Genomic DNA, 25,336 nt, shown 5'->3' with positions numbered 1-25,336 from the left:
TTCTCCCCATTCAACGATTTTCTGGATCATGTTGAATCAAGCATTTTCATTACGAGGGAATATTGAAAAACCTTTCACCATATGACAAATGATCCAATTTTAATTCAAAGAAGATTATCAATTATTAAATGTTTTGGTCCCCTGATGGAAACTCTAGGAATCCTAGATTTCCGTCCTCGGTCAGTTCTGTTCTCAAAAGATTCACCAATCTTGCAATAAGTTCTTCACTTTCGAATTAGTGGAGGACGGACATTGAAAGATTCGTTGGTCGATCAAATAATATATATATATAAAAATCAAGTAAAATGAATAATCTTCTCGTCTTGAACTGCTGGGATTCCAATCCTGGTAGCGGTAAGGAAGTCCGCAAAAAAAAAAAAAAAAAAATGGTAATTGGCATTCTGCCGTTATTTCGGGCCACCCTGTAGGTGTGAGACATTTCATGACCCAAGCGAAAAGTATTGGTTTATAAAGAAGAACAAGATTTCTCTCGGGCGTACAGATGCGCATGANGGACAAACTATTGGAGGGTTAACAAACTCCTTCATACTGAATTTAGACCATCTATGACACTATATCATTTTTGAAAATTGGTTTAATATCATAAAGCAAAAACTCTTGGGTGAAGATTAGGTGAAGATAAGGTGAAGGTTAACGTCGCTTCCTAGCATGACAAGGGTCGCGGGTTCGATTCTTTCCCCTGACTTTTACGGAACTTGACACAGGCTATCGGAAAGATTGGACGATACCATGGCTGGTTTCGCTGCTATGGTTGGCTCAACCTTTCGACCTATCAATTGATAAAACTTCTTTAGTAAGCACTAAAGGTGGTGTTCCTTAAATTTTCTCCATCGTTTCCGGTTACCATTGACGATAACTTAATTACAATTTCGTTGAAATAACAACATATTCATTAATGGCAACACTTTATAGCCATTCAATTTTAACTCGTTCGTCTTCGATATTGCATGCTTCATTTATAGCAGTTATATAAAAAGCGAAACATCATTGTCAACAAGTGTCCCTTATCCACACATCCCTGATGATAACAGTTTTCTGCCCAATTGATTGTTCGATTTCTACCTATCAAGAAACGACTAACCAAGTAGGAGTTTTGTGAATGACGCCCTGTTTTGATTGCTACACTCTACTGTAACCATGGTGGTGTTTTCTTTTGCGATTTTTCGGATTTTCACTTTAAATTATTGTGTTGGGAAAAGTAAGCAACCCTACATTTCGACTCGTTCCACCTTGACACCCCATGGATCCGTGGCCTCGTCCAAGGTCTGTTCCATAACATGGCTTATGGTCTCTCGTTCACTTAGTATCTCGGCCAAATGTTTGGTTCCCAGAACGTTCCTCAAAGTGGTGGCAGCCAGAAGATGAGTAGAGTGACTATAACAGGAAAATAGAATTCATTAAACTTACAGTCTGGCAAGAACGGCTTTGACGATGAAGTGAAAGCATAAGCAATTATGCTAAGTTGTTCTAACTAGGTAATAAACACGGACGGCATGCATGCCCTCTTCAAACTGCACATGCATTTTTTCCAGTCCGGGCCAATTCATAAGCGCATCTCTCCATGTTATGTAGGTCCCGTGAGTCAATACGTGATCGTGGAGGACATCGCTTATTCACACTTATTTGAGTTTTGGACCATTGATGACATTTCATTAATCCTTACCTTAATATGACACATTTTATGCCTTTTGGCTTAAGATTAACGTGTTTTAATATTTTCACCCTGATATTTGGAATGGCTTTGAATTCAGCATCTTTTGATTTGATTTTAAGTTTAAAAGAGCAAAGCTTTGGAGCAATGACAAAGTATGTATAAAACATTTTTTTATTTAAAAAGAATACAAAGATAAAATATATGTACTTATCTATTTCCATTCAAACGACAGCGACCATCAACATTTAAGATCTTGACAAATCCAAAGGTCTCATATATTTTTTTAAATATTTTCCATATGTATCATATCTTACACATTTTTAGCCTAATAATTGTAATGGCTTAAAATTCAGTATCTTTTGATTTGATTTTAAGTTTAAGTTTAAAAGAGCAAAGCTTCGGAAAAATGGCCAAGTATGTATATACAAATATATATACTTATCCATTTCCATTCAAGCGAGAGCGACCATTAACATTTACGATCTTGACAAATCCAAGGGGCACATATATTCGTTCAATTTTCTAAATGTATCATATCATACACCCTTTATCAGCCTAGTTTCTTGAAAATGGAATTTGCGATAAGGAAATTAAATGATGCACGAGGGTTAAAAATGAAATGATTGTGGTGGAGCAAGAGAGGAAAGAACGGGCAGAGGATAATCACTTGCAAACAAAGCTTATAGTCCTGTGTCTGTTGATTTAAAAAAAGATATATGTGAAATGATCGAAGAAGGAATTTCTCATATATACAATGGCAGTTTCTAGGATCGAGTGATTGACATTTGAAGCATGAAATAAGCTATCAAACTGTTGGGGCATTTATTGAGGTGGCGTAGTTGTACCCTACAATCCCACAATAAGTACACCATGACTCCAAACTAAGATCCCCAACAAGTGGTTCCTAATCGTCATAAATCTTTCCCTTCTACACTATGTTATACGGATGTAAATATCTCATATTTTGTTCTCATCATTCTTGGCCTAAAATGTACTGACTTTATAAAGTTGGCAACTTTTTGCAAATGGCATTGCGAAACTAGACTAAAAAGCAAGGCAAATTGTATATCATAAGAGATTGGAGAGTTTGTGAAAGAGGAGTCGGGCATAGAAAATAAGGGTGTCAACCTGTGATTCTCCAGTTTATTCACGACGGCTGATGCATCACTTATTCTGTAATAAATGACTGCCTCAACAGCTACGGTAACGGCATCCTTGGTTAGTATCTGAGGAAAAAGAAAGAAATGTGCGTCCCAAATTCTGTCTGCGGTTGATTTACAAGACACAAGATAGATACCACGAAGCCTGAACAACACAAAATTGTCTATTTCGATTGCCTACCAACCTTTCCACAACAACCTAAGAATATGAGCGCAAATTTATCACTCCATTTTCAACAAATAACCTCTGCTATTGTTCTTTCGAAAAATCAATCAGATGAAGCCACTTTTAATCAAACTCGTTGTGGACATAGAAAGTTGGAAAGCTGATTCTCGTGATCATCAATTTGTTGTATCTTGATTATTCATAGAGGTAAAAATGTCATTTTATGGATTCAACATTTTCAGTTTGAACGGGCTATAAGCAGTTCGAATACATCACTCTCTGACCATTATGAAGTCATATTGCAAATTAGCCAAACATACGTAATTTGCATTTTACACGGATATGAATCCGTTTTAGTAAACTCGTGACGGCTGTAAGGAGTGAGGTTTTTGAATGTCATTTAAATCTACTTTTTCATTTTCCTTTCCATTTCGGTTCAATCTAATCAGGGAAAGATTTCAAGTTCGAGCACTCTTCCAATTTCACTCAACCTGATAAAAGTCCAAAGGAAATGTGCTTGCAATAAAGATAATCCAGTCTATTTTCTGGTAGAACGCCCCACGTGCCGTACATTAGGAATACCTTTAGCAATGTTGTCACTCATAAGAAAAGCTAAAACCCATCCAAGGCCACAACGTCCAAGAAGGTTCTTGTTGAGTGTGAGAAATCCGTCCAGGTAGAAAAGACATAGGGCTTCCTTCATTGGTATTCAACCATCGTCATTTCCTCATCGATAATAGGGCAAGAATGCTTAATCAAATTATTCTACTCATGTGACCCATGATTCACTTCTTCAATGTACGTACGAACAAGCAAAACACAAACAATGGTCTCTCTGCCCTCGTCCTCTGAACTATGTTCTACTTCACCCACCACATCCATATGACTGAGTGTGATCTCAAGAGCAGGGTTTGAGCCCTTGGATCAATGCATAGGGAATCAATATTACTAATCTTCGAAAGTCAGATGTCAAACTTGACTCCTCCTGAGAGGTCTTGGGATGATTCCAGGGGCAATCTTTCTTTCATCAGCGTTATTGGTGTTGAAGCGGAGGCGTCATGGAAGTGAAAGGTGCCCGTCACCTCTCTCAACGTTGTACGCAGAGTAGTAAAGTAATGAGATAGCTTCTCTCTTCAGCAACTAAGACAGACATGTCTAGCGTCTAAATGAGGCAGCTTCTCTAATGGTCCTTGAAGTCATCCCAAGCCCATTACCAAAGAGCATTGAACAAATGTTTAATGAATCAAGTTATTCACGCCTCACTGGTCCTGGCCCAAAGTGACCTTGTACCTCTTGAAGGTTCGAAGGATCCCATTATGTCCATGATGAGCCTTTTGACTTCTCGTCTACTCCACCCCGAGCTCTGGGTCAGAAGGTTATTCCCTCTCAAGAGAACAACCATTTCTAGGGCTTGATAAGTGGCGAACGGAAAAATATCTAAAAAATCCCACCACAATTTTTAGCAGATAGTATGGCCGAGGGCACTCTTAATTTTACTTAAAAAAATCAAACGATAATGTGAAATCGCCGCCTTTTTAGCTACCAAAATTTAGAAATTGAGCTAAGATAGTAATAGTGCAGTAGTCAAAGCTTCAATAAATAAAGCTTGTGGCCAAGTTTTGAATTACGGAAATCTTAGAGCAAGTGGGTACTCGTACGTCTACCCATTTCCCAATAACAACGTGAATGTGAGTAGCAAGCCAATTTAGCTTCCTCACTTCACAAAGCTAAGGTTCACGGGACTGAAATGTATTCTTCTCTTGAGTTTTCCTAATTCCCTGAAGAGAGAGAGAGAGAGAGAGAGAGGGTAATTGGAGAACTCAAGGGCCTTGACTATCTTTGAATTGACATTGAGCGGTGGTCGTTAGGTAAAGAGATCCCTCAATTCTGTCCCACTAATGTATGTGAAAGAGCGACAGGTCAAATGCCCATCAAGGTCAGTCTCATCAAGCCAGATGGTGATTCCACGTCGTGAGAGAGGTTAATGAACTAAAAGCACTCGTCTTGAATCGGGTGACTGATCCGTTACTCTATTCACCTTAAGGGACATCAACATTCGTATTGAATTGAACCAATCTCGTGCCCTTGATAGATAAAGACGTATACCGAATAATGCTCTATTCACTCAGTCCAACCATTCGTTTCTACTGTTAAACACAAACACGGTCTTTAGGATGTACTATGAGTCATAAATCAAGCGGATGCTCACTTCTTGTTGGAGAGTGCATGGATCAAACTGGCCAGCCATTTAAACGGAAATATACTTGTACACATAAGAGGAAATGAAGGAGTGAAAATACACAGTTTTAACCTTGACAGTAACACGTTCAGGGTTGTTTTTTCCAACCAAAAAGAGATATGATCTTGATTTAGAAGGCAAAAGGGCAAACCAATAACAATTGGATACGAGCCAGCTGGCCTTGGCCATAATTGTTTGTTGGCGAAAATCATCTACGGCAGAATGTTGAACGAATGTTTGCTGAGTTATGGGTGCTATCTAGACACAGATGAAACCCCCTAATGTGGCATAATCTACACATTTAGTTAATTAGTCAGTCAGTGGTCTGGTAGGGTTGCCATAGAAGAAGCAGTGGGTCGAAATCATGATTTATGACCTCAAAATACACGGACATACTGGCTTCAAGTTGGGTCGACATTAGATGTATTCCGAAAGCACTGCTAGAGGCTAAAAATGCCAAGTTGCTGGGATATATTCCTATGGAATTGGTCTGGGGTAAGGTTGTTACCGAGAAATAGACATTCTTTTCAAAAGGTTGCTTACGAATACGTAGTGATTTGTTCGTGTATTCATAGGTCTGTGGGTTTAATCAAATTAACAACACTCTTTTTTTTTAAATTAACTACGTACATCCTAATCACAACAAAAAAACACCAAACACGGAATCTTCAAGAAGAGGGAGGAGTGCAGGGTGGGTGTCTTTGCGGAACCCAAATGTACCTGAAATCCTCGACGTTATTGGTTGCCATGGTTGGGTTTGAAACCCGATAGTAGACAACTGCATCTACCGTCACAGTCACAGAGTCACGCGATAAAACCTGAATGCAACAGTGATCAGTGATGAATTGATTCCAAATTTGATCGGGACACTTTCATTGTGTTTCAAAGCTGAGAGATTACATCGAGGACTCTATCTGGAACTTACTTCTTGGGGCGGAACATCAAACGAGACCGTTCGGAGGTCCACTTTCCTGTACGTATCAATGCATGGAATAATGAAGAAGATACCAGGGCCTTTGGCACCACCTTTACGAAGGCGACCAAGTCGAAAAATGACCGATCTTTCATATTCCTGGACAACCTGCAACAAGCAAAAACACATTTCGAGTTAATTTATCATACCCTACGTACAACTGCAAAAGGTCAAGAAAGCAATTTTCAAAGTCGCCAATCATCTGCTTCTGACACAATTTCGCAAGGAGCAAAAGGACCTTGTTCAGTCGTGGCAAAGGCACCAACAAAGCAGAGAAAGGAACCGAAAAGAACCTCGCAAAAAACATTGCAATTCATCTTAACTAGCCTTCAAACGGGTAAAAGCGTACGAGAAAAATCCATTTTCTGACTTTGAAAACCCCACAAATTGAGGGGCCTAGGCAGACGGCGAAAAAACGGATTCCGATTTATCACAAACAAAAACGGGTCTAATACATATTACTATGCTCGCCAAGGCCGAATACCAACGGCCTCGTGTCAACTTCCGTGGTACCTTCCCGGGTGAGAATCGATATTTCTTCCAGATAAGTCTCAATATTTCGCGGGCGTTTATGATAATGAACGGTCCTGTCAGACTCCAATAATATGCAGGACCAAGTGGGGCCTTTGTAAGAAAGCTCAACCCAAGAAAATGATTGAGAACCAAAACCATCCTTAGTTTTTTGGGGTATTCTCAGTGTATTCATCTTTCCCCTTCAGGATGATCCACAACTCGTCTCAGAACTGTTCGGCTAAAAAACGGATTTTTCCATGGGAAAATGCAAAATGACAACCCAATTGGTTGAACGTGCGTAGAGAATGTACAATGACGCTGTAGGTTGGAAACTTGTCCAATACATTGTTCACTTAAAGTGTCGTTTTATCATGTCTTAGTCGGTCAATGTCGGTGAGAAATGATTGAGTCCAAAGGCTGGGATGAACCCAAGGCCAGTCTTTGTTTAGTGTTACAACGGTTCGCTTGTTCCTTTTCTTGAGAATTTCTTATCATAAACCTGGTACGGAGCTTTTATTGCATCGGTCGAGATTTTTATGAATGATCTGTTTTTTTGGTTTGGTTTTTCACGGGCTTATCTAACCGCTACAGGGAATGTAATCCCCAGTACTATTAAAATGAAAGGTTATAAGTCGTCTATTTATTACCTTCAATCTTTATATGATATTTGGCCTACCAACGAATTGAGTTGGCAGACCGAGCTAGTCCTTGAATATATGGTTGATCTGGAATGCTATCTAGAAATTTGTCCAAGTCCAACTTAAAAGATACAACCGTATCAACAAGGCATACGTATTCCCTACAAATATTAGAGGGAAGCAAATTTAACAATGAAGGAGCCCGAGAAAGAAAAGAAGTGGACTTCATTGTTCTAACTAGCCTGGATTCTCCAGGGCTTGAAGATGCTCTCAAAACGCACATTAAGCCTCTACGGTCACTAGAATTGACCCTAAACCCTGGGTTGGGACAAAGCTCATGGATAATTTTGAAGACGTACGCGTACAGTATCAGATACCTCTTCAAAGTATCTATGAGCTTTGTCCCAACGAACTTTTTGATCGGACCTGATTATTCTTTTCGTTTGCGTTAACAAAAATATCCAAACCTTGATATGGAATATATCAATGTAATTCTTCAAAGCTTGAATAAAAGCATACTAGGTTTAGATCTCTTTAGATCTAGATTTATTTTTCATGCATATCGAGCCAATAATATTTCGACCTCTGAAGCATTTTCAATAGCATCGAATCAATAAATGTTTATCCTTTGAAATGATTTAGAAATTGTCATACATGTGGTCATTTTATAAAGTAGATGAATGATCTTGCATTTAGTAGTGCGTAGTAGTAGTATCGGCACACCACAATGCACTAAATACAATATCACAGACAATGTTCATATCTCAGGAATTGCTCACAATCATATGCTTAAGTAGGGGAGTCAGATATATTTGAAAAATTGCCGAGCTGACGGTTCCAAATGTGGCCAAAATTGTATTCAAGGAGGACTTCTTTCAAGACCTTTGGATAACTTTGTGGGACATTTGCCTCCCATGCAAGCCTCCAAAAACTGGACAAGGAACATCTTGACTTTAGAAAGTTTATTTCCGGGCTCATGTTAAGCATGTCAAAGACCACCAAAAAGGATCTGATAGAGGTAGGCTCTGGTCCAAACTAGGGGTTAAATTTTCATGAAATAGTAATAATTAGTGCTGGGGCGAGTCGGGACTGGATCTGCGTGCACTCGAGCCTTTTACCCGATTTGGAGAAATTGTCGGGACTCGAGTCTTTTAGAAAGAACTCGAGTACGGACTCGTCAAGAAAAAATATTCATTTTTTCCTAGAATTTTGTAAGACGAGTTATTTTTCTAGGACTGGCTGTAGTAAAAGACTCGAGTCCGGACTCGGCAAGTCCGGCAAAAAGTCAAAAAATGAGAGGACTCGTACAAGTCCAACTTTTGCCGGACTCGCCCCGGCACTAGTAATAATGGAAAAAAACCTTATAGGGGATGACATGAAATCGTAAGACTGACGAAACCATTAGTAAATTGCTAAATTGTGCTCTTTGATCGAAAGTTTATTCGTTAACGAAAATGAAGGTACAACTTAATACACTGAGAATATGTGTTTGGTTAAAATTTCGACTGTTTTTTTCAACGCATACATTTATGGGCTCCATGAAGATTATTTTGCTAAAGAAATAAAAAAGAAAATGTGGAGTCTTAAACGCGAAGTAGTCATTTCATACAATTTTCAAATGCAGAATACTTCGTTTATTAGGTTGGCATACCTACTTATACCTGATAACATAACAATATTGAAGTGTAAGAATGACAAAATATGCCGTATATGGGCTCACTATTTGCCATCAAAGGACTCAAAGGAACCTGTTTGTTTTGGTATAATATTCATTTGTCGTTCAAAAAAGTGGGTAAGGTACTTAAAAACAAATTGTTAAGCACCTACGACAAGTTTTGCTCCTTCTTTTAGTTTGGGTCTCTGAAATACTATTCTAAGATTCGAAAATTATTTGTGGAATGGTTGAAATGGCCGGAAATTGTTTTGAAGGGGTCCAAATCGTGAGGTTAATTTGATTGTTTGAATGTGGTTTTGACAACGTGGTATGCGGATTGTGGAAAATAACCCATTACGGCTAGGACAACGTGACCACCAAACTTTTAATTTCTTGTTTGAGGAATTGATGTCTATGGATTTTAACCGGTACATTTAACGGCGTCCAATACCGTCATGTCCATGGTACCGTTGTTCATGGCTGAGGAAACAATCACAAGAACAAACCGGTTTCCAAACAAATATTGGCTTGAGCACCTAGCTTTTCTAACTTAGAGTTATCTTAATGTTTCTGTATTGGTACCTTTTTGGGGTGGCAATTTTTAACCTCTTTCTCAAATCTCAACCTGTATTGCCATTTTTCGACATCTTTTCACGGCCATTTATACTAACATCCATCACCTTTTTGTCCAAAGCTGAGGTGTAGCCATTAATAAGAAGCAATGAATATTCGTCTAATTTTACGAATAAGTGAAAAAAGGTACAAGGTACCAAAAAGATTAAGATCAAGATATGTTTTCAAATATGTTGTATGTTTCTTTGAACCACACACGCAAATATATCTATCTTATTTGTATCTATTGATTCCTTGATTTAAAAAAGGCCCGTGCATGTGATAATGATATTGTTTTGCCAACATTTCTGTTTGTTTTCACCGTGATAGGCAGTGTTATCTTTTGACAATTTTTGGGATCGATATTGGAACCTTATTCATTAGTCAAATTGAATGAAGACTGTACAAAGTGCTTTTCAATATGCAATTTTACACATCTCCCTGTAAAAAACGAAAGTAACTGCGCGGATGTAGGTCGATCGGTGGTGGTTACTACTTGTCATTGAATAAAAAATGAGCCATCAACAACAAAATGCCCCTTATTATGATATTAGCAAACACCATTGGTTAAGACGTAGATATGGGTTGGAGGTGAAAATACCCTCATTCCTTGACAAAGCTACACCAACAAAGCCAAGGAAACACAGTTGAGTTGGAACTGACTCAAGTCAATTGCTCCAAAAGAGAAGAAAATCTGCATATTTGTTTCGATTACTATCCATTGGAGTGGTGCTCCTGGTGGTTGAGCCAATGCAAAGCGCAGACTAATGTACTCTAGGGGTCTATTCCAACCCAAAATCACTTTAAATATGAACATGTGCAACTAGCTAAGAACTACAATCGTGCAAATGAAATATTTCATCTCTCTGTAGTTTCTTCCCCCAGATATTTCTAAGAATCCTTGAAGAGCGATTTTTTTGGACAAATCTAGCATCGTGTATGCACTGAACTTCCTTGAGAACTTTTTCTAGTGATATTTTCAAATGCCCACTTGGACATGATTTTTGGTCTTTTGGCTTACTTGATAAAAGAAAGAGGCAAAAGGTCAGAGTTAGACCGTTATTTTTGGCACACTCTTCTAACATTGTGGATAAGGATGAATATTCCACTCGAATTGTGCGCAAGATCCTGTGGATTTATTTTGGGAGAAGGCTCTGAAAAATCTGGTAAGTCCCCTGATATTGCGCTCATTTAACTGCTATTACCCTACATCTAATAACCATTAGTAACACTTCAGTGAGGACCATAAGCTAATCATTTGAGGTTGGTCGGGGAATACAACACAATGGGTTAAATCCTCATTTTCTGCCCCCTGAAGACACTGGAAAATGTATTTCTGTTTTACATTCACAAACCCTAACCTCATTCAGGCAACTTTTACTCTTATTTAACAGAAAACCCGCCAGATTTAACGTTGATTTACCAATAACTCCTACAATAACCATGCTAACTGCAATCTCTGTGTCAATCATCAGTGTCTCGTTTACCATTACCCTAACCATGTAAAACCTTCTAAACCTACCTAAAACAAAAAAAAAAACATTTCAAACGGTTTTTTCCACAACCAGACTTTAGTTGACTCAAAATCAAATGGCAAACAGGGTCCAAGTATCGACCTCTCAATCTGGATTCACATTCGAAATAATTTATGCTTTATTTTCGCCCTAGTCTACTCTTGCTCGGGGAGCCATCTAATGCTGAACTTTTGAGAATACGGTTCACCATCACCATGGTTATGAGTTTGGTCGTCTATTGAGCCATGCAACTATTAGCTTGAGACGATTGAATTACTATGTACTCCTTCAGTAAAAAGGGGCCACATCTCTACTCGTCCAAGGCCTCATCGCTTTGTCCCCTGGCTTGTACGTAGAGTGAATGGGTGTTCCCTTTCAACTAATTGTAAACAAAAAGGAATGGAAACATGGACTTTCCAGAAACCCAAGAGCAACAATTCAACCTAATTCGATACTCCCACCAAGTGAATGTTGCTTCAAAGTGCTTTAATCGAAATTTTGACGCAGCAGCCCTCTAAACAAGGACAAATCCAAGCCAATCACGTTCAGGGAGAAAGTAAGAATTCCGGGGTTATTTCCCCTGAAAGGACATAATTGTCGTACGTATTGCAGTGCCGTAGTTTCTTTCAAGTGAGCACTGTTCCCTGGGCTCATTGAAAGATGTCTGAAGCGCCACAGTTGGTGGTGGGATGACACCCCATACTGTGTCATTTCACGGATCCACATGAGATAGAAAAATGGCGGAGTGGAAGAAACACAAGGATGGAGACATGTCGAAAGCTGGAGCCAAAGCCTATAGTAAGGCCTGGATCCCACTTTTCAATGCAGACCAAGTGGTAGAAGGTCTCATCACGGTATCACTCAGCCTTTTGAGCTCGTTGGACTGATTTTGAGAGGTTTCCCACAATCTCAAAACAGTACCTGCTTTGTTCTTCAAGATCTTTAAAAGCATTGACAGCTTTGTGGACTTTCAGTTTGTTTTGAGCGGGAGATTCAAAGTCAGGGCATGTCCTAACAAACTAACAGCATACAATATGTACAGTTTCAGACTTCTGACATGCCATTTGAAGAGACTTTTTTCTGGTAACAAGAGTTGGTGAAAAGCCGTGGTAGAATAGTTGCCAATGGATTAGCAAAAGTGGAGAGTCTTGTCTCGAATCCAAACGATCGCTTGAACCATCCTGAGCATATTCAACACTACGAGTAAAAGATTAGAACGAAGGCTCTTGGTTCCAAAGTTGAAAAGTATCAATGATTTGAATTTTAATACAGGCTATGAACCTTCCTTGTGAATGATTTTGCACGTCATCTGAATTCAGTGCATTTGGTTCGCCCTAAACTTAATGCCATAAGAATATTACCACTGAATCTAAAATCGAATTTCACCTCTTTAACTCTTTTCTGAAGCGTGGTGCAAGACAAGGAAAAAAGTTTGGAAACAAATTAGCAAACTTGTTTTGGGGTTCAATGACATACTGCGTTTTCTTATGTGAAAAATTTCAAGGCAAAGAAATCTGACGAACTTTCAAGAGCTTTCCAAAGTTGCCCTTCTCCTTAACAAGGCACCTGATTTCCTGGATTTAATCCCATGCTTTTTTTTTTTATTCACAGTTCGAGCACTCGTGCGGAAAGAGATTCCCCGAATTTAGGATCCGTAATAAAGTGAACCCTTATTCGACAAGTTGCGAGGAAATGCAAAACCAACCCTGTCGATTCGTCGTTTATACCCTTCAAAAGCTATGCTCTGTTTTGAAGAGCCTCTTTTGAAGGAATCAATTTTCATTCCGTGCATTTCTTCCAAAGTTAGGCGAGTATTGGATAATGCAGAAAAAGGCAAAATGAAAATAAAAAAAATCAATGGCCATAAAATGCATGGTTTGTCAATCAAGAAAGTTTTGACGTGAATGCCAGTTCTTCAGACTTGTTCCAATGATGACGTGCTCAAATAAGGGCTAGGAAATTGGAAAGGATTCATATTCATGCCAAAGTAAACATTCTCGTGTAGTTCACAATTGGATGAATTTGCTGATCTTTCCATTAGCTAATTGAACAAATCCATTGCAATATATGTTTTTCGAGTGATGTACCGGTTACCTGAATTCTAACACATTGTTTTTAACAATTGATATACTTAAGGCAAACAGTATAAACCTACTCACTAAACACAACAATTCGATGGCTTCCAACAGTGGCCGACGTTTCTAATGCACGAAAAGCCCCGCCGGATCAAAAGTCGGAGTCCAAATTAAAAACATACAAAAAGTATGTTGATCTTGAAATTGTCCCCGTTTTCGAGTGTTTCCAACCAACGAAATGCCACCTCACCGCCTTTGAATGGCCAGCATGAGATCCAACTGGGAGATGATTGTCCGCATGTGAAAGCAAATTTGTAATCGAGAGTGGAACACCCACGTGGCATGAAATTGCAAAACTTGGGACAGCGTTGTATTCAAGCCCAGATTACAGAGATCTGTCTAATGTTAGTTTGGCATGGACTTGAGAGCCTCATCATTTTCCCCTCCATAATCCTTGACTTTGAATTGAAGCTAACGCTATGTTCCGTACGTAGTATAAGGCCTTGATGACTGGCTTGGCTTTATTTTTGCGCCCATGTTCCGTCAGAACAACCATTCATATCAATTTGTGGACCCTTTTTCTTCAGCGCGGCCTTTTCAATTCCCGCCATGAACAAAGGGGACATCCAAAAGGCTGCGCACATTTTCCAACTCCGGGAACGAGTCATGGAGCACTAAATTCATGTAAGACTTCATGATTATTGTCGAGTTCTTGCATAGGGCCATAATCTACCAGATATAGGAACGAGTACTTCATTAGAACTCAGTGCAATCATTCTGACTGGAGCAACATTTTAAAATGATTCCAATGTGATAGATGGAGTTCTGGCTAGTATTTTTAGAAATGAAAACGGAATCTGGGGAATGTCCTCACTTACTCCATTGCGGAGGAATGACAAAAATTTAATTTTAGACAGAATCTCGTCAAGTAGGGTTTGTCAAAGCGTCTTCCGTCTGTCTTTTCGCAAAGAGTGGTCATTTGTCCATTCCACAGACCTTGGACCATAAAGCTGATGACAAGACAAACGGATTTGACGATTCACTTTATACTTCCAGAAAAAAGATGGCTTTCTTTGTCTAATGAATAGCCAACAGAGACTCTTCACATCCTACCAAGGTAAACACACGCCTCATTCATCTACCTATCATCTTTGTATGTGGGGATGGACTCAAGCATCCAAGCATGTTTTCATAGGGACACAACTTTCGTAGAGGAAGAAAAAAAGAGCTACCCAATAGGCCTTCTAGAATCTCTAGGACTGGCTTCGTCGTCTCGAGCTCGTGGGACCATGGTCTAGAAACTTCAACTGATCCCAACTCTGTTCTTGGTGACCATCGTAAAGTCTATTCATCACTGGCTTTGTGTGTTTCATCGGCGAAGACGCTAGATGTGCAGAAATTGTTAGCGCCACCAACAACGAACAAAGGATGGCTGAATGAGTTTGGAACAATTTTCTGCCCCTAAAAGAACGGACTGACAACGAACTAACTCATGTGCCCCAAAAATGAACCATGAGGATGATTCAAAATAAAAATGGTATTGATATTTGGGTACGTCTAGGCATGGAAAACATTTCAACTTTCTTGTACCGGATGTTGCCGAACTGAATAGATGAAGGTCGGAACGTTAGCATGTAAACGATGAGAGGACCCTACCTACACCTAGAGATGAGGGCTATAAAACGCGCAAAAAAAATGAAATGCTTTGTAAAAACTCTGCCAAACTAATTCTAACGACAAATTTTGCAATTAACAGTGTTTTAACACTTAAGAAATATACATACATAGATATAAAAAGAAATAATGGATATTTGATTGTTTTGTTATACTCGCTCTGGATTACTGAACTCACATGCCACTGCATAATTGCAGCCCAAGCTAAATGTACGTACTTGTGAGTAAAGGGCGTGCATGTGTATTCTCAAGGTATAAATTTGCATGTCAAAACGCAATTGTGGAGTCGCGGAAACAAACCGAGACTAATTTTGTGAAAGTCTCATTGGTTATGCTTACTGTTTCAATGAGAAGGCCACCACTTTATGCTGGGTTGACACAAGACAAAAGACTAACTTTTTCCATTAAAACAGAAGGAGAATTCCAAATGAGGGTTCAAGGTCTTCCATGGCCATATGCTGCCTGGCAACCAACCAGGTGCAATTCGGCACCACTGAGTCATTCTCATTGACAGGAATAAAGTTATTTATGAATCGAGAGAGCGTGAAGGAATTAAGAGAATGAACAACTATCGCTTGTGACCTACCCTCGACAATGGCATATGCATGTATCTCCTGAAGATACAGGAAGTACGGGGGTTATCTCAAACCCTCAGGATAAAATCAGAACTTGTGCTTCATCACGAAGTCAGGATTCTGCTTGGACAGCAAGACCACTCTTTGTCCACACTGCATTTCTCTATTCAGTTCTGAAGCACACTCTGGTTAGAAAATAATCGTGATGAGTGTGCATCGCATTGTTTTGTTATGACCAGTTTATATTTGATATGGTATTGAGGCACGCTGGCAGTGAACTCAAAAGGAATCCGAGGAGGCATTTCTAGGGCATCCGTTTCCACATCAACAAGACAGCTTTGTTGGCAAAACCAGATGAAGTCTGTCGTAGGGTCACATTGAGCGCTATTAAACTGGACTTGGAATTCTCAACCAAACCATGTTGTTGTGATCAAGTGATCATCAGTCACATAGGAGCCGGAAATGTGTCTAATGAGCAAGCAATGAAAAGCCTAATCCCCGATTTACGAACTCTTCAATGATAAACGTGGTTCTTAACGGTACTAATTGGGCAGCACCGAGGGGGAGTTGTTCATCTTCATTAATTTGCTTGTGAGGGATGTACCAGAGCTCTACAGTTATAATTAATACTTGTTACAACTTCCACTCGACAAGTTGAAAGGGGCGCCTAGGCCACCCTGTCCGGCACACATTATTATGGAACACCCGTCTCTGGATAATCCTCGTCAAAGCGAGTTACCGTGGAGGAGATTGTGTTTGTATGTGTGTGTGTGTGTGAGAGGGAGAGAGAAAGAGAGCGGGAAGGGTAAGCCAAGAGCGACGGGAAATAATGGCACTAATCGTTAACTCAATCCCCCTTCACGTTTCTCGAAGGGGGAATGAAGGGCAAGAAAAATGCCCGAGTGTGGTTCTTCAGGTTTCCAGAATAATTGGAAGCAAACACGGGACCCGGCTTACCTTGATGCACATACACAACGAGAAGGGGAGGGTGGCGATGATCAGGAGAATCGAAACAAGCGCCAATAGCAAGGCGCAGCATCCGGGTCCTTCGGGATCAGCTGGAATCAGAAACAAAGGCTGGTTACTAATGAATGGGTGACGAAACAAACGGATATTTTGGATCTCCGTCACCCTAAACGCTAGAGTCGTTTTCATTTTAAAACGCCGTTCTAGACTTGAGGGCGTCCTATTCAGTGGGCTCCAAACCCTGGGTTAGAATGTGCCGTGGGTAATCCTTAAAGTATATCTAGTCTCATGGACGAGGCCAGCCATGCATGAACAATCCTGAAAACGATTTTCACGCCAAGTTGCCCTTTACTTAAGTGAGTCATTGACTTGAGCACGGCGGAGCCCACCGTTGAGACTCTCTAACCAGCGTGGCTTTCAGTCCTCTAAGCGCAATTTTGCAGAAAAGGCCATTCCCAGATTGGTTTTGCAACTCCAATTGGAAGCAAATGTCTCTGGCAAGGTGCTTATGAAATACGAACCCACACGAACATGCTCGTACATAGAAATAATCCCGAATCGTTTCATGTTGGATTTTCGTACTGGGACATGATTTTGGACTCTCGATCAGCCATGAAAGTAATGATTTGCGTCTAAATCGACCTCATATTTGGGCAACAAAAGCATTTGGTCGAAAACATGCTCCAGACTCTCGATTAGATTGTCATGACCTAACATTTCAAACTTGATTCTGTCCCAGAGCACTCTCCGAAGTTTTAGGTAAGAATGATTTAAAGAATGGGGCCACATGCAAAAGCTCCAACTGATTTACTCACCGAATATTCTTGAAATTCAGTAAAAAAAAAAGGGAGGAATAAGATTAATCGGCAACTGAATATTCAGCTGGGCAATGAGGGTGAACGGTAGGGTACTGGACATGGGTATCCAAATGCGATATTAAATCAAGGCAGGGTCCCATTGAAATATTTTTTCTAGATGCCGGATAACTCTCTGGACACTCACGTGTCCCACAATCCCTCGCTCGATCTGCACTCTTCAGTTCTCAGATCACAGAGAGATCATCCACCCTCTTGAAGCCTGACAATATGAGAAATGATTCGATCCGCATTTCTTGGCAAGGGACGACTCGACAAATGGCCGGATGACATGCGGATGATGATCAAATCTCAAAAATCTCATCCACAGAGTGCTTTTGGTCCTTCCTCGCTTGCCATGTCAAGCTTACATACCAGGAGGAGGGTGGTTCTTTAAGCAGAATTGATTTTCAAGGATGGTCCATTCTTTGACTCGGTTTTACAGCAAAGGTAGAAGTGCCCCGCTTTTCATTTACTTGAAATCGACAGTGAGCTTGGCTAGGCCTTGCGTGTCTCTCTTGGGAGCATGATATGTAATGGTCCCATAAGAGCCAAGTAAGAAAGTTGCAACGGCTGTAAATGGACGTATTTTGAGGCACTCAATTCACGCCTCGTTGAGTATTCTCCACATCCGAGTTTATACCGTATAACTCCAGATAAAATCGGTTTATATCTAATTTGGACCACACAGACTATGGCCTTTTCCACAGGCTTCTTCTGACATCGTGTTCCTTGCCTAGAGGGATTCTGGCGTGAGCTCCGCTTCGACTATGTCCCATGGGGTTCTATTGAAGGTCAAATAACATAAATAAAGCCAATCTTTCACTCATTGTTTGGGCCTCAGGGCCCATGGAAAGTTCTTCTGTTCCTGTTACCAAACTGTCATTAAAGTCTCGAACATGATTTGGAACAACTTTCAGTTTTGAGGCTGGTCAATTACGTAGACCCTAAAAACCGGCCTTGGTACATTAGGAAAGCCGGTGATCCTATTTTTCCACATTCCCTTGGTCTTTGTTCCAATATTCATCCAAGCCAAGAGCTTTAGTAGAGCCTTTGAATTTTCGATGAGGTGTTTTGGATGGGGAGATCAAGACATCAACAGCAGGGATTCCCGCCCGAGAGATTTGATCACGATGTTTAACATAAGATCAATCCTGATAATAGCGTTTTTGCCGAGTCTTGAAAAATGATGGATTCACCCTCCATCTTCTTGCCAGTCAAGGTGCTTTTTGAAGCCAAGGGGCACCAACGCCGCTATCTTAGTACAGGAGATTGGCTATTTTGGAGCCTTCTTCCATTTTTCATCCTCCAGTTCGTCTCAGACAAGATTGGGCTTCTAAAGGCCAAATTTTCTTGTGTTTTTTGCAGCCTTCCTCCGCTCTTCTTGCACGTTAGGAGAGAGTGTAGACTAGTAGGTGGAGGAAACATTAGGTATAAGACTCCATCCCAAGATAAGCCACTGACTGGGTCGTCGTCTCCTAACTAGCCGCGGAAATCTTTTTCTTAAGGGTTGTTGTTTCCGGAGCGGAATCCTTTTCCGCTCGAATGGAGAGACTCCTCAGATCAAGGTCGGGATTAGGACGTTCAAGTCGGCTAATTATTGGTGATGTGCAACTTAGTTAAGTGTCGTTTGGAAGGAGCCGTGGTGAAGTGGTTAGCGCTCTTTCATAACAATGCCTATAAAAACTTTTACACACTAATTCCACATCCACAGAGGGAGATCCAATCCCATAGCGGCCTTCATATTTTCCATTGGAAAAGTGCATTGATTGATGTGATGGAAGGATTAGCTGGCCGGGCGAAAATTAACACGCAGACCCTAGTAACCCAAATGCACGTTTTGTCAGATTCATTGAAGAAAAAAAACCTGAGATCCAGTCGAAGAATAAGCAGAGATGAGAGAGTTTGAACTCAAGTTCTTATTGAATTAGCCGTTCAATCTGGCAAGTTTTAGTTCGGAGAGCATTGAAAAAAGAAGCCGAACCAAATGGGTTTCTAATTCGATTTCGTCTCGTGAAACCGGCTCAACTGACATTAATAGCTCAATCTTGGACTGAACTTAAATTTGAAACTATTTCCTTTTATGAGACAATATTTTACGGCTTAAGCTTGAGTAACTTATGTCACGATTCGCAAATGGAACATGTCGACTTTAAGTCTTTAGAGTGCAAATTTGAACGTGATTTGGATTAGAAATAGATCATCATTCCAAATGAAAAGCTTGGATGAGCTCAACGTCGGGAGCTATTGTACAGCTAAGATATCTAATTTTATCACTGTATGTCCTAAAATTGCCCCACAGCATGAAATATCTATCTCCCAATGCCTAATCACTTTCAAATCTGTCCTTCGGCCATCATTCACCTTCCTGCCCAAAGACGAGGAGGAGGCTTTTGTGGAGGCAGATTTCTCATTTCTACTGATAAAAAACAGCACTATAAAAGTGCCCAACCTGAATGGCTCCAAGTTTTCCATGAAGTTTCTGCTCCTCCTCCTCCTCAGAAGTTCTGGTGAAGGGAAAGTTTCTATTACGTTTTTCGGCGAGAAGGGCAAGCCACTTTTCTTTGAAAAAAAACTAATCCGCACTTCATGCACCTGGTCACCTTTTTATCAAATGAACAAAATGAACTTAGAAGTTGGGGGGAAAAGTCAAGGGTCTTCTTTCTCTTTGAAGTGAAAATTGACAGAAGTCTCTAACCTCAGGTGACGTTTCAAACCTTGATTTGTTGATTGCTACCACAAACAGACGTGTCAATTTAAATTTTGTAACGTGTTGCCATGGGTTTACTATTTCCTGGAAGGAAGAAAGTCATAGGACGGTATTGGAATTTGCACAACTGTTCGCTCTTAGTTCTTCACAAGTTGTACTTTTAGAAAAAAATAACGCAAACCAAAAAGGGACAAGTTTTTTTTCTTCCTTTGTTTGGCAAATTTTGTTTAAATCTATTCTCATGGGCTTAAATGCTTACGTTTCAGCTGATTCCAGGAACAAACAAGGAAAGGAAAAAAGGACAACGGAATAAAGTACCCAATATTCCTTTTACTTTTTATCTCATCTTCTCGAGGGACCAATTTACGAGATTTATCTTGCTTGATCCAATACTCCCTTGCGAATCAGTTACTTCGAATCAAAGAATCCGTTTTTCTTCCAGCCCTGCAGTTCTAAAATTAGTTCAAGACGCTTCCCCTGCCGATTGCGTGGTAAGCAAAACCATGATTTAGAGTAGTCCGGACTCCAAACTCGCAACCCTGGAGGACGCTTGAACTCTCTCAAATGGTTTATGGAGAGCTTTGTTCTCTCTGGTCTCTACTCTTCATTCTCTCTTTCTGTCAGATGTTGACCAAAGATTCTCTGAGGTAAGGCCAGGAATTCGATTCCATTGCAGATCGAGAAGGTCGCTTCATCAGCTGAAGATTGGACTTTGCATTGAAAGGAGCACAACAATGGAGCAAAGTCAGGAAAAGGTCGTCACAAAAGCGCTTTCTGCTCGTAGTAGATCTCGTTTCACAAGTGGCGGGGGTCCATTTGACCTTCAAGCCATTTTTCACACACCAGAATGTTACTGCCTGACGGCCTTTTCAAGATCATGTGGAATCAAATCGAATGGAAATGGATTCTCTCCCTCGTTATTGGGACGGATCATTTAACAAAAGAAAAGCCTTCCCAACGCCTTTTGTCACCAACAATACAAATTCCCATATAAATATATAGATATCCCTTGCTTTTCCAAGTGTCTGAGATTTTGATGGGCGTCTTTGGGTGGGATTTCAAGGTTCACCAAGGTTTGCCGGTACTACCAACTACAATAGGTTCAAGTTGGACCGAGCAGAAGAAAACAGAGACGTTTCCACTCAATCAGCTTTGAAAAGGAGGGTAGGAAAAAATCCAAGAATCTGGACAAAAAAGATTACTCTTTTCTAGGACTGGCTTCTCAAGAGATCTCAAACTATTGGCATGAGACCTGGAACTTGATCACAATGGGCAAATATTTCACTCATTCGCCCTCGCTTCTCGGCTCTCGCTTCGCGTCGGTGAAGTACCTGAGGACGCAAGGCCGTTTCAAAGGCTTGACCCATTGTCGCTCGCAAGTAAATGTGAAGGCATCATTCTAGATTAGGAACGGAAATCCAGACTTTCAAAGCAAATTGCGAAAGTACGTACGCAGAACTGCTCAAAAGGAAGGCGATCGCAAACACTGCACCAAAGTGTTTTTACTGACCTTGGCCAATTCTAAACGGGCCAGGAAATTCCAACCCATGGCAGAGTTAAGTGGTGAAGAAATTCCATTTGCCCCAAGAGGAAGCTGTTCTCTTGAGGAGTGGGCCAATGAGGTTGTGGAACTCAAACTCGTCGGTCTCCACATTGGCAAACAAAAACACCACTTAAGTGAGAGAATCGATCTTTTCCGATCGGAACGGCGGAACGAGAGAGACCGATAACTGTCTGACCTCTTTTGAAGCATACCGTATACCCCTCCGACCAAGATTTGACATTCAAGGCTATATACGTTCAAAATGGGAGGCCTGCACGACAAGCCTACCCAATCCTTTCGTTGGCCAAGGAAACAAATTTAGGACCAAGGGACCAAGTTGGTTGCTTATCGGTTCAACAGGCAGTCTCAGCCTTGAAAAAGTAAATGGAACCAAGCTCTCGGCCATAATAAGGAGAGATAACTTCAACTCTCCTCTACCTCTTGACACGCATGCATGCCCCATCCAAAGAGGTTTGAAGTGCACCACAAGACACAGATTGGAGGGTATAGCAAGTCGCTGTCTGGAACAATGGAACACACCTTTTTGGCACGCAAAGAAAAATAAAGTGAGCCAAAGGAGGCTTCAGGTTCGAGATGGATTTTAGGAAAAGATCTACTTCAGTTAAGCGGCCTTTGTGGTCATAGTCACATTTTCCTTTCTTTTTTCAACTTCATTGAGGCTGATTTACCGGGGACTTTTCATGACTAATGAATTCAACGCCTCGAAACCTAAGGGAAAGGCAATAAACTTGGAAGATTTCTTTTTCAATGCAAATGGAAGACCTAACTTGCCATCATCATCTTACCGTTTTCTCGAAACTCGACGAGCTCACAAATACAGGCTTTGGTATCACTTATTTTTTGAATCACATTATGGATAGAGCGGCACACAGTGGAACAACATCCTCTGGACTCTGATTGAGATGTTCGCTCCTGATGATCATTGATAGCAATGGCTGTTCGACCACTTGGTACACTTTCTTTCTTCCGGCAACATCTCGAGGGGCGACAACAACGACATGTCCAACAAGTGATACAATAGGAACAGTCGATATCCTCCTCCTCCTTGAACACAACACAGCAATTCTTGGGCGCTTGGGCTTCGGAATCCTCGCCTACCTCGTCATCCGTATCATCTTCAACGGAATCGCCTGATTGGCTTGAGATCAATGATCCGGTGGAGCTAACCGTCCCATTGGAACTTGCTTCTGATAATGAAGACGAGGAACTGGCCAATGTAGTTCCTCGGGCACTTGGAATAGATGCTGCAGTTCCCGCATTGGAAGAAGATAAGAGTGCTGAGGGGGCCTGACGCCGTCGAGTATTTGACTTATCATCCCAAAATGATGAGGAGGATGGTTCGGAATGTGTTTGAGACAAGTAGGATTTGCCAATAGTTGGTACCCGAGCAGCTAGGGATCACGTGGTCAATGTCAAGGTCATTCATATTCAACAGGAAAGTTAGCCGCAGGGGATTTGTTTAATTCACTGCTCTGGTTTATGGCATGACATGGCTTTACGGGCATTCATTCTTCTCGGCTCTGACAATGTATAAATCTGGGGGTTGCACGCATTACGCCATTTCTGCATGAGATTCAATCTCATTTGCCATTGTTGGTGGTCCCTTAAAGGCGCCCCTTTCATGTAAATGTACGTGATTTGACTTTGACAAAATGAGGCGAGACCGGCTTGAATGATTACAAGAGGAAAAAGGTTATTGCGCTTGAAAGAAAGTTGGAATTAATTAAGTGTCGACAACGCTTTTCATCGGACTCGTCTGATAAAAAGGAGATGACTTTGACATTGAAACCTGGTAACTGCTGAGGAAACGTAAACGAATCTCCCCTCGACGACTGGGGATTGCTCATAGTGCAGGGACTCTTTGGGATGGGAGTTCAAAGGGAAGTAGTTGTAACGCTTTTGTGGCCTAACGGAGCGTTTCACTTTTATCTCTCTTTCTCATCGGTTTGCTTTGGTGGCTTCTCATTTAATCAATTAGAGGCCTTCCTCGTGGTGTTGGTGGTGGTAGTGGTGGTGGTAGTGGTGGTGGTCTGGTAGTGGTAGAAGCCAGGCCTCGCCCTCTTCAGTTCCACTCTCCCCAAAGTTCCCTCAACTCCACTTGAACATTCATAAAGCCTGAGACCTTGGCAAGACACTGGAGATAAGGCGGAAAAGTTCTCATAAGCCTCCTCAATCCACACATATTCCAAACAGAACTTCCTGGGCGGTGCCCATTGAGGCCACCTCAAACTACTGGTTAAGATTTTGCTGAAAGGCTTCTGTAAACACTTGGATTGGGAGGTACACACAACAATGAGCGCAGCTTAGTCAAGGCTACCTCATCCCCCAAGGAAACCAAGGTCCGACGCACTCTTCATAATTGTTCAGGCCCCCATAATTCTCGTCCTTGTCAAATAGGAATGGAGCCCATCGGATTTGTGAAGATGAAAAACTTGATTTATTCAAAGTTTGAACACCAGGAGGCCTGCAAGCTCTTTTCATTGGCAAACACAATGAACGCTTCTTTATTCACTTGTCGAGCCAACGTATGTACTACACAGAGTGAATGTGGATGGGACCGGCTGCAAGTGGCTTGGCTGACTGGCAAATCTCTTAGTCTTTCTCTACCAAACGCTCAAACTCTTGATTCTTGTTGCACTAACAGACTTTGGTCCATTTCTCACTGGGAACACATCACTGCGAAGTGCCAACAAACAATTCAATTCTTCTGAAGTAAACGGTGTCTTAGAAACCGCATACCTGCATATAGATTTGACGAATCAGTCCTATTCATACGCGACGAACTATTGTGGCAAAACATGTCACCATTGTCTTTTCACTGATATTCAAGCAATGGTTGACCTTGGAGCATATGAAACTTGACTAGTCTGAGTGGAAGATCAGACCCTTGACAAGGAGGGATCACTTGAAAACCACGCTCACTCAATCGTCGCTGGCATTGCAAAATGTCAAGCTGGAGAGTGAACGGACACCATTGAAGAGGCCATCATGAGAGGGATTGTGCGGTGTAGGGTAAGTGGGAGGAGAAAACGGAATAAAAAAGTTTCCTCCCAAATTGTCTTCTTTCGAGTCAACGAGATGAAGAGGCCTTTTTGCCGTTTTTCTTGCGTCCTTGCCACCTCTTTTGGCCTCATCAACCCCATCATCCGGCCTTCCCAAATATGTTGAATAAAAGATGCGATTCCTTATCGTGGGACTGTGAAGTCCATCTTGGAAGAGAGGTGAGGTTCTGACAGGTGATAGTGTTTTCCTTCTTGACAAGGTCTTTCACCTTGCTTCCTCGATCTTACTGGTAATCCTGAATGATCGTAGGAGACGTGAGACTGAGATGGGATGAGATCAACGGACGAACGTTCCAGTGCAGTGTTTGTTTATTCATTTCTGGCGCTTTTTTTGCAAGGCTGCCAAAACACAACAGGCATGATGGACATTGAGCCGGACAAAGATTAACTTGTTCAAGAAGCACAAAGCACTTGTTCACTTCTCTCATGAGTCGGGAACGAACCCTTTATCCACTTATTCAATCCCGGCCCATTTGTTAGGCGAGAGGAAATTAAAATTTCAAATTTTGCGCCTGACTGTTTGGCCCTCTTTCCCCCCGCATGGACACCTTCGCTCTACCCTACTCCTCAAAACAACACATTCAGCTGTTCCCAATTTTGGCGGGCACCACCTCTCCACGCTCATGAGGACGCCGCCACTTTCTCGTCCACGAAATCTTCGGACAACACTTCAGAGACTAGAAATTGGGAATCGTCGGTTCTTTCACCGCCT

General features: G+C 41.2%; 1 protein-coding gene across 4 annotated transcripts in view; it reads right to left on the bottom strand.

The window, feature by feature from the left end:
* LOC131889269 (band 7 protein AGAP004871-like) overlaps positions 1-25,336 on the bottom strand; it is an 83,629-nt gene that overhangs the window by 2,036 nt on the left and 56,257 nt on the right. For 2 of the 4 annotated variants that reach the window (XM_059238345.1, XM_059238347.1), the window contains 4 exons: positions 16,426-16,526; positions 6,166-6,321; positions 5,961-6,058; positions 1,234-1,395 (listed from right to left, as the gene is read on the bottom strand). In XM_059238345.1, coding sequence (XP_059094328.1) covers positions 1,234-1,395; positions 5,961-6,058; positions 6,166-6,321; positions 16,426-16,526 — 517 coding nt within the window. Of the gene's footprint in view, positions 1-1,233; positions 1,396-2,803; positions 2,902-5,960; positions 6,059-6,165; positions 6,322-16,425; positions 16,527-22,347; positions 22,954-23,351; positions 25,223-25,336 lie in introns of those variants that run through there. The other 2 variants (XM_059238348.1, XM_059238346.1) reach the window with 2 other exon arrangements.

This window comes from Tigriopus californicus, chromosome 10 (genome assembly GCF_007210705.1).
Source record: "Tigriopus californicus strain San Diego chromosome 10, Tcal_SD_v2.1, whole genome shotgun sequence".
Classification (NCBI taxonomy): domain Eukaryota; kingdom Metazoa; phylum Arthropoda; class Copepoda; order Harpacticoida; family Harpacticidae; genus Tigriopus; species Tigriopus californicus.
The sequence above is the reverse complement of the archived record's forward strand: the minus strand, read 5'-3'. Positions and strand labels throughout refer to the sequence as shown.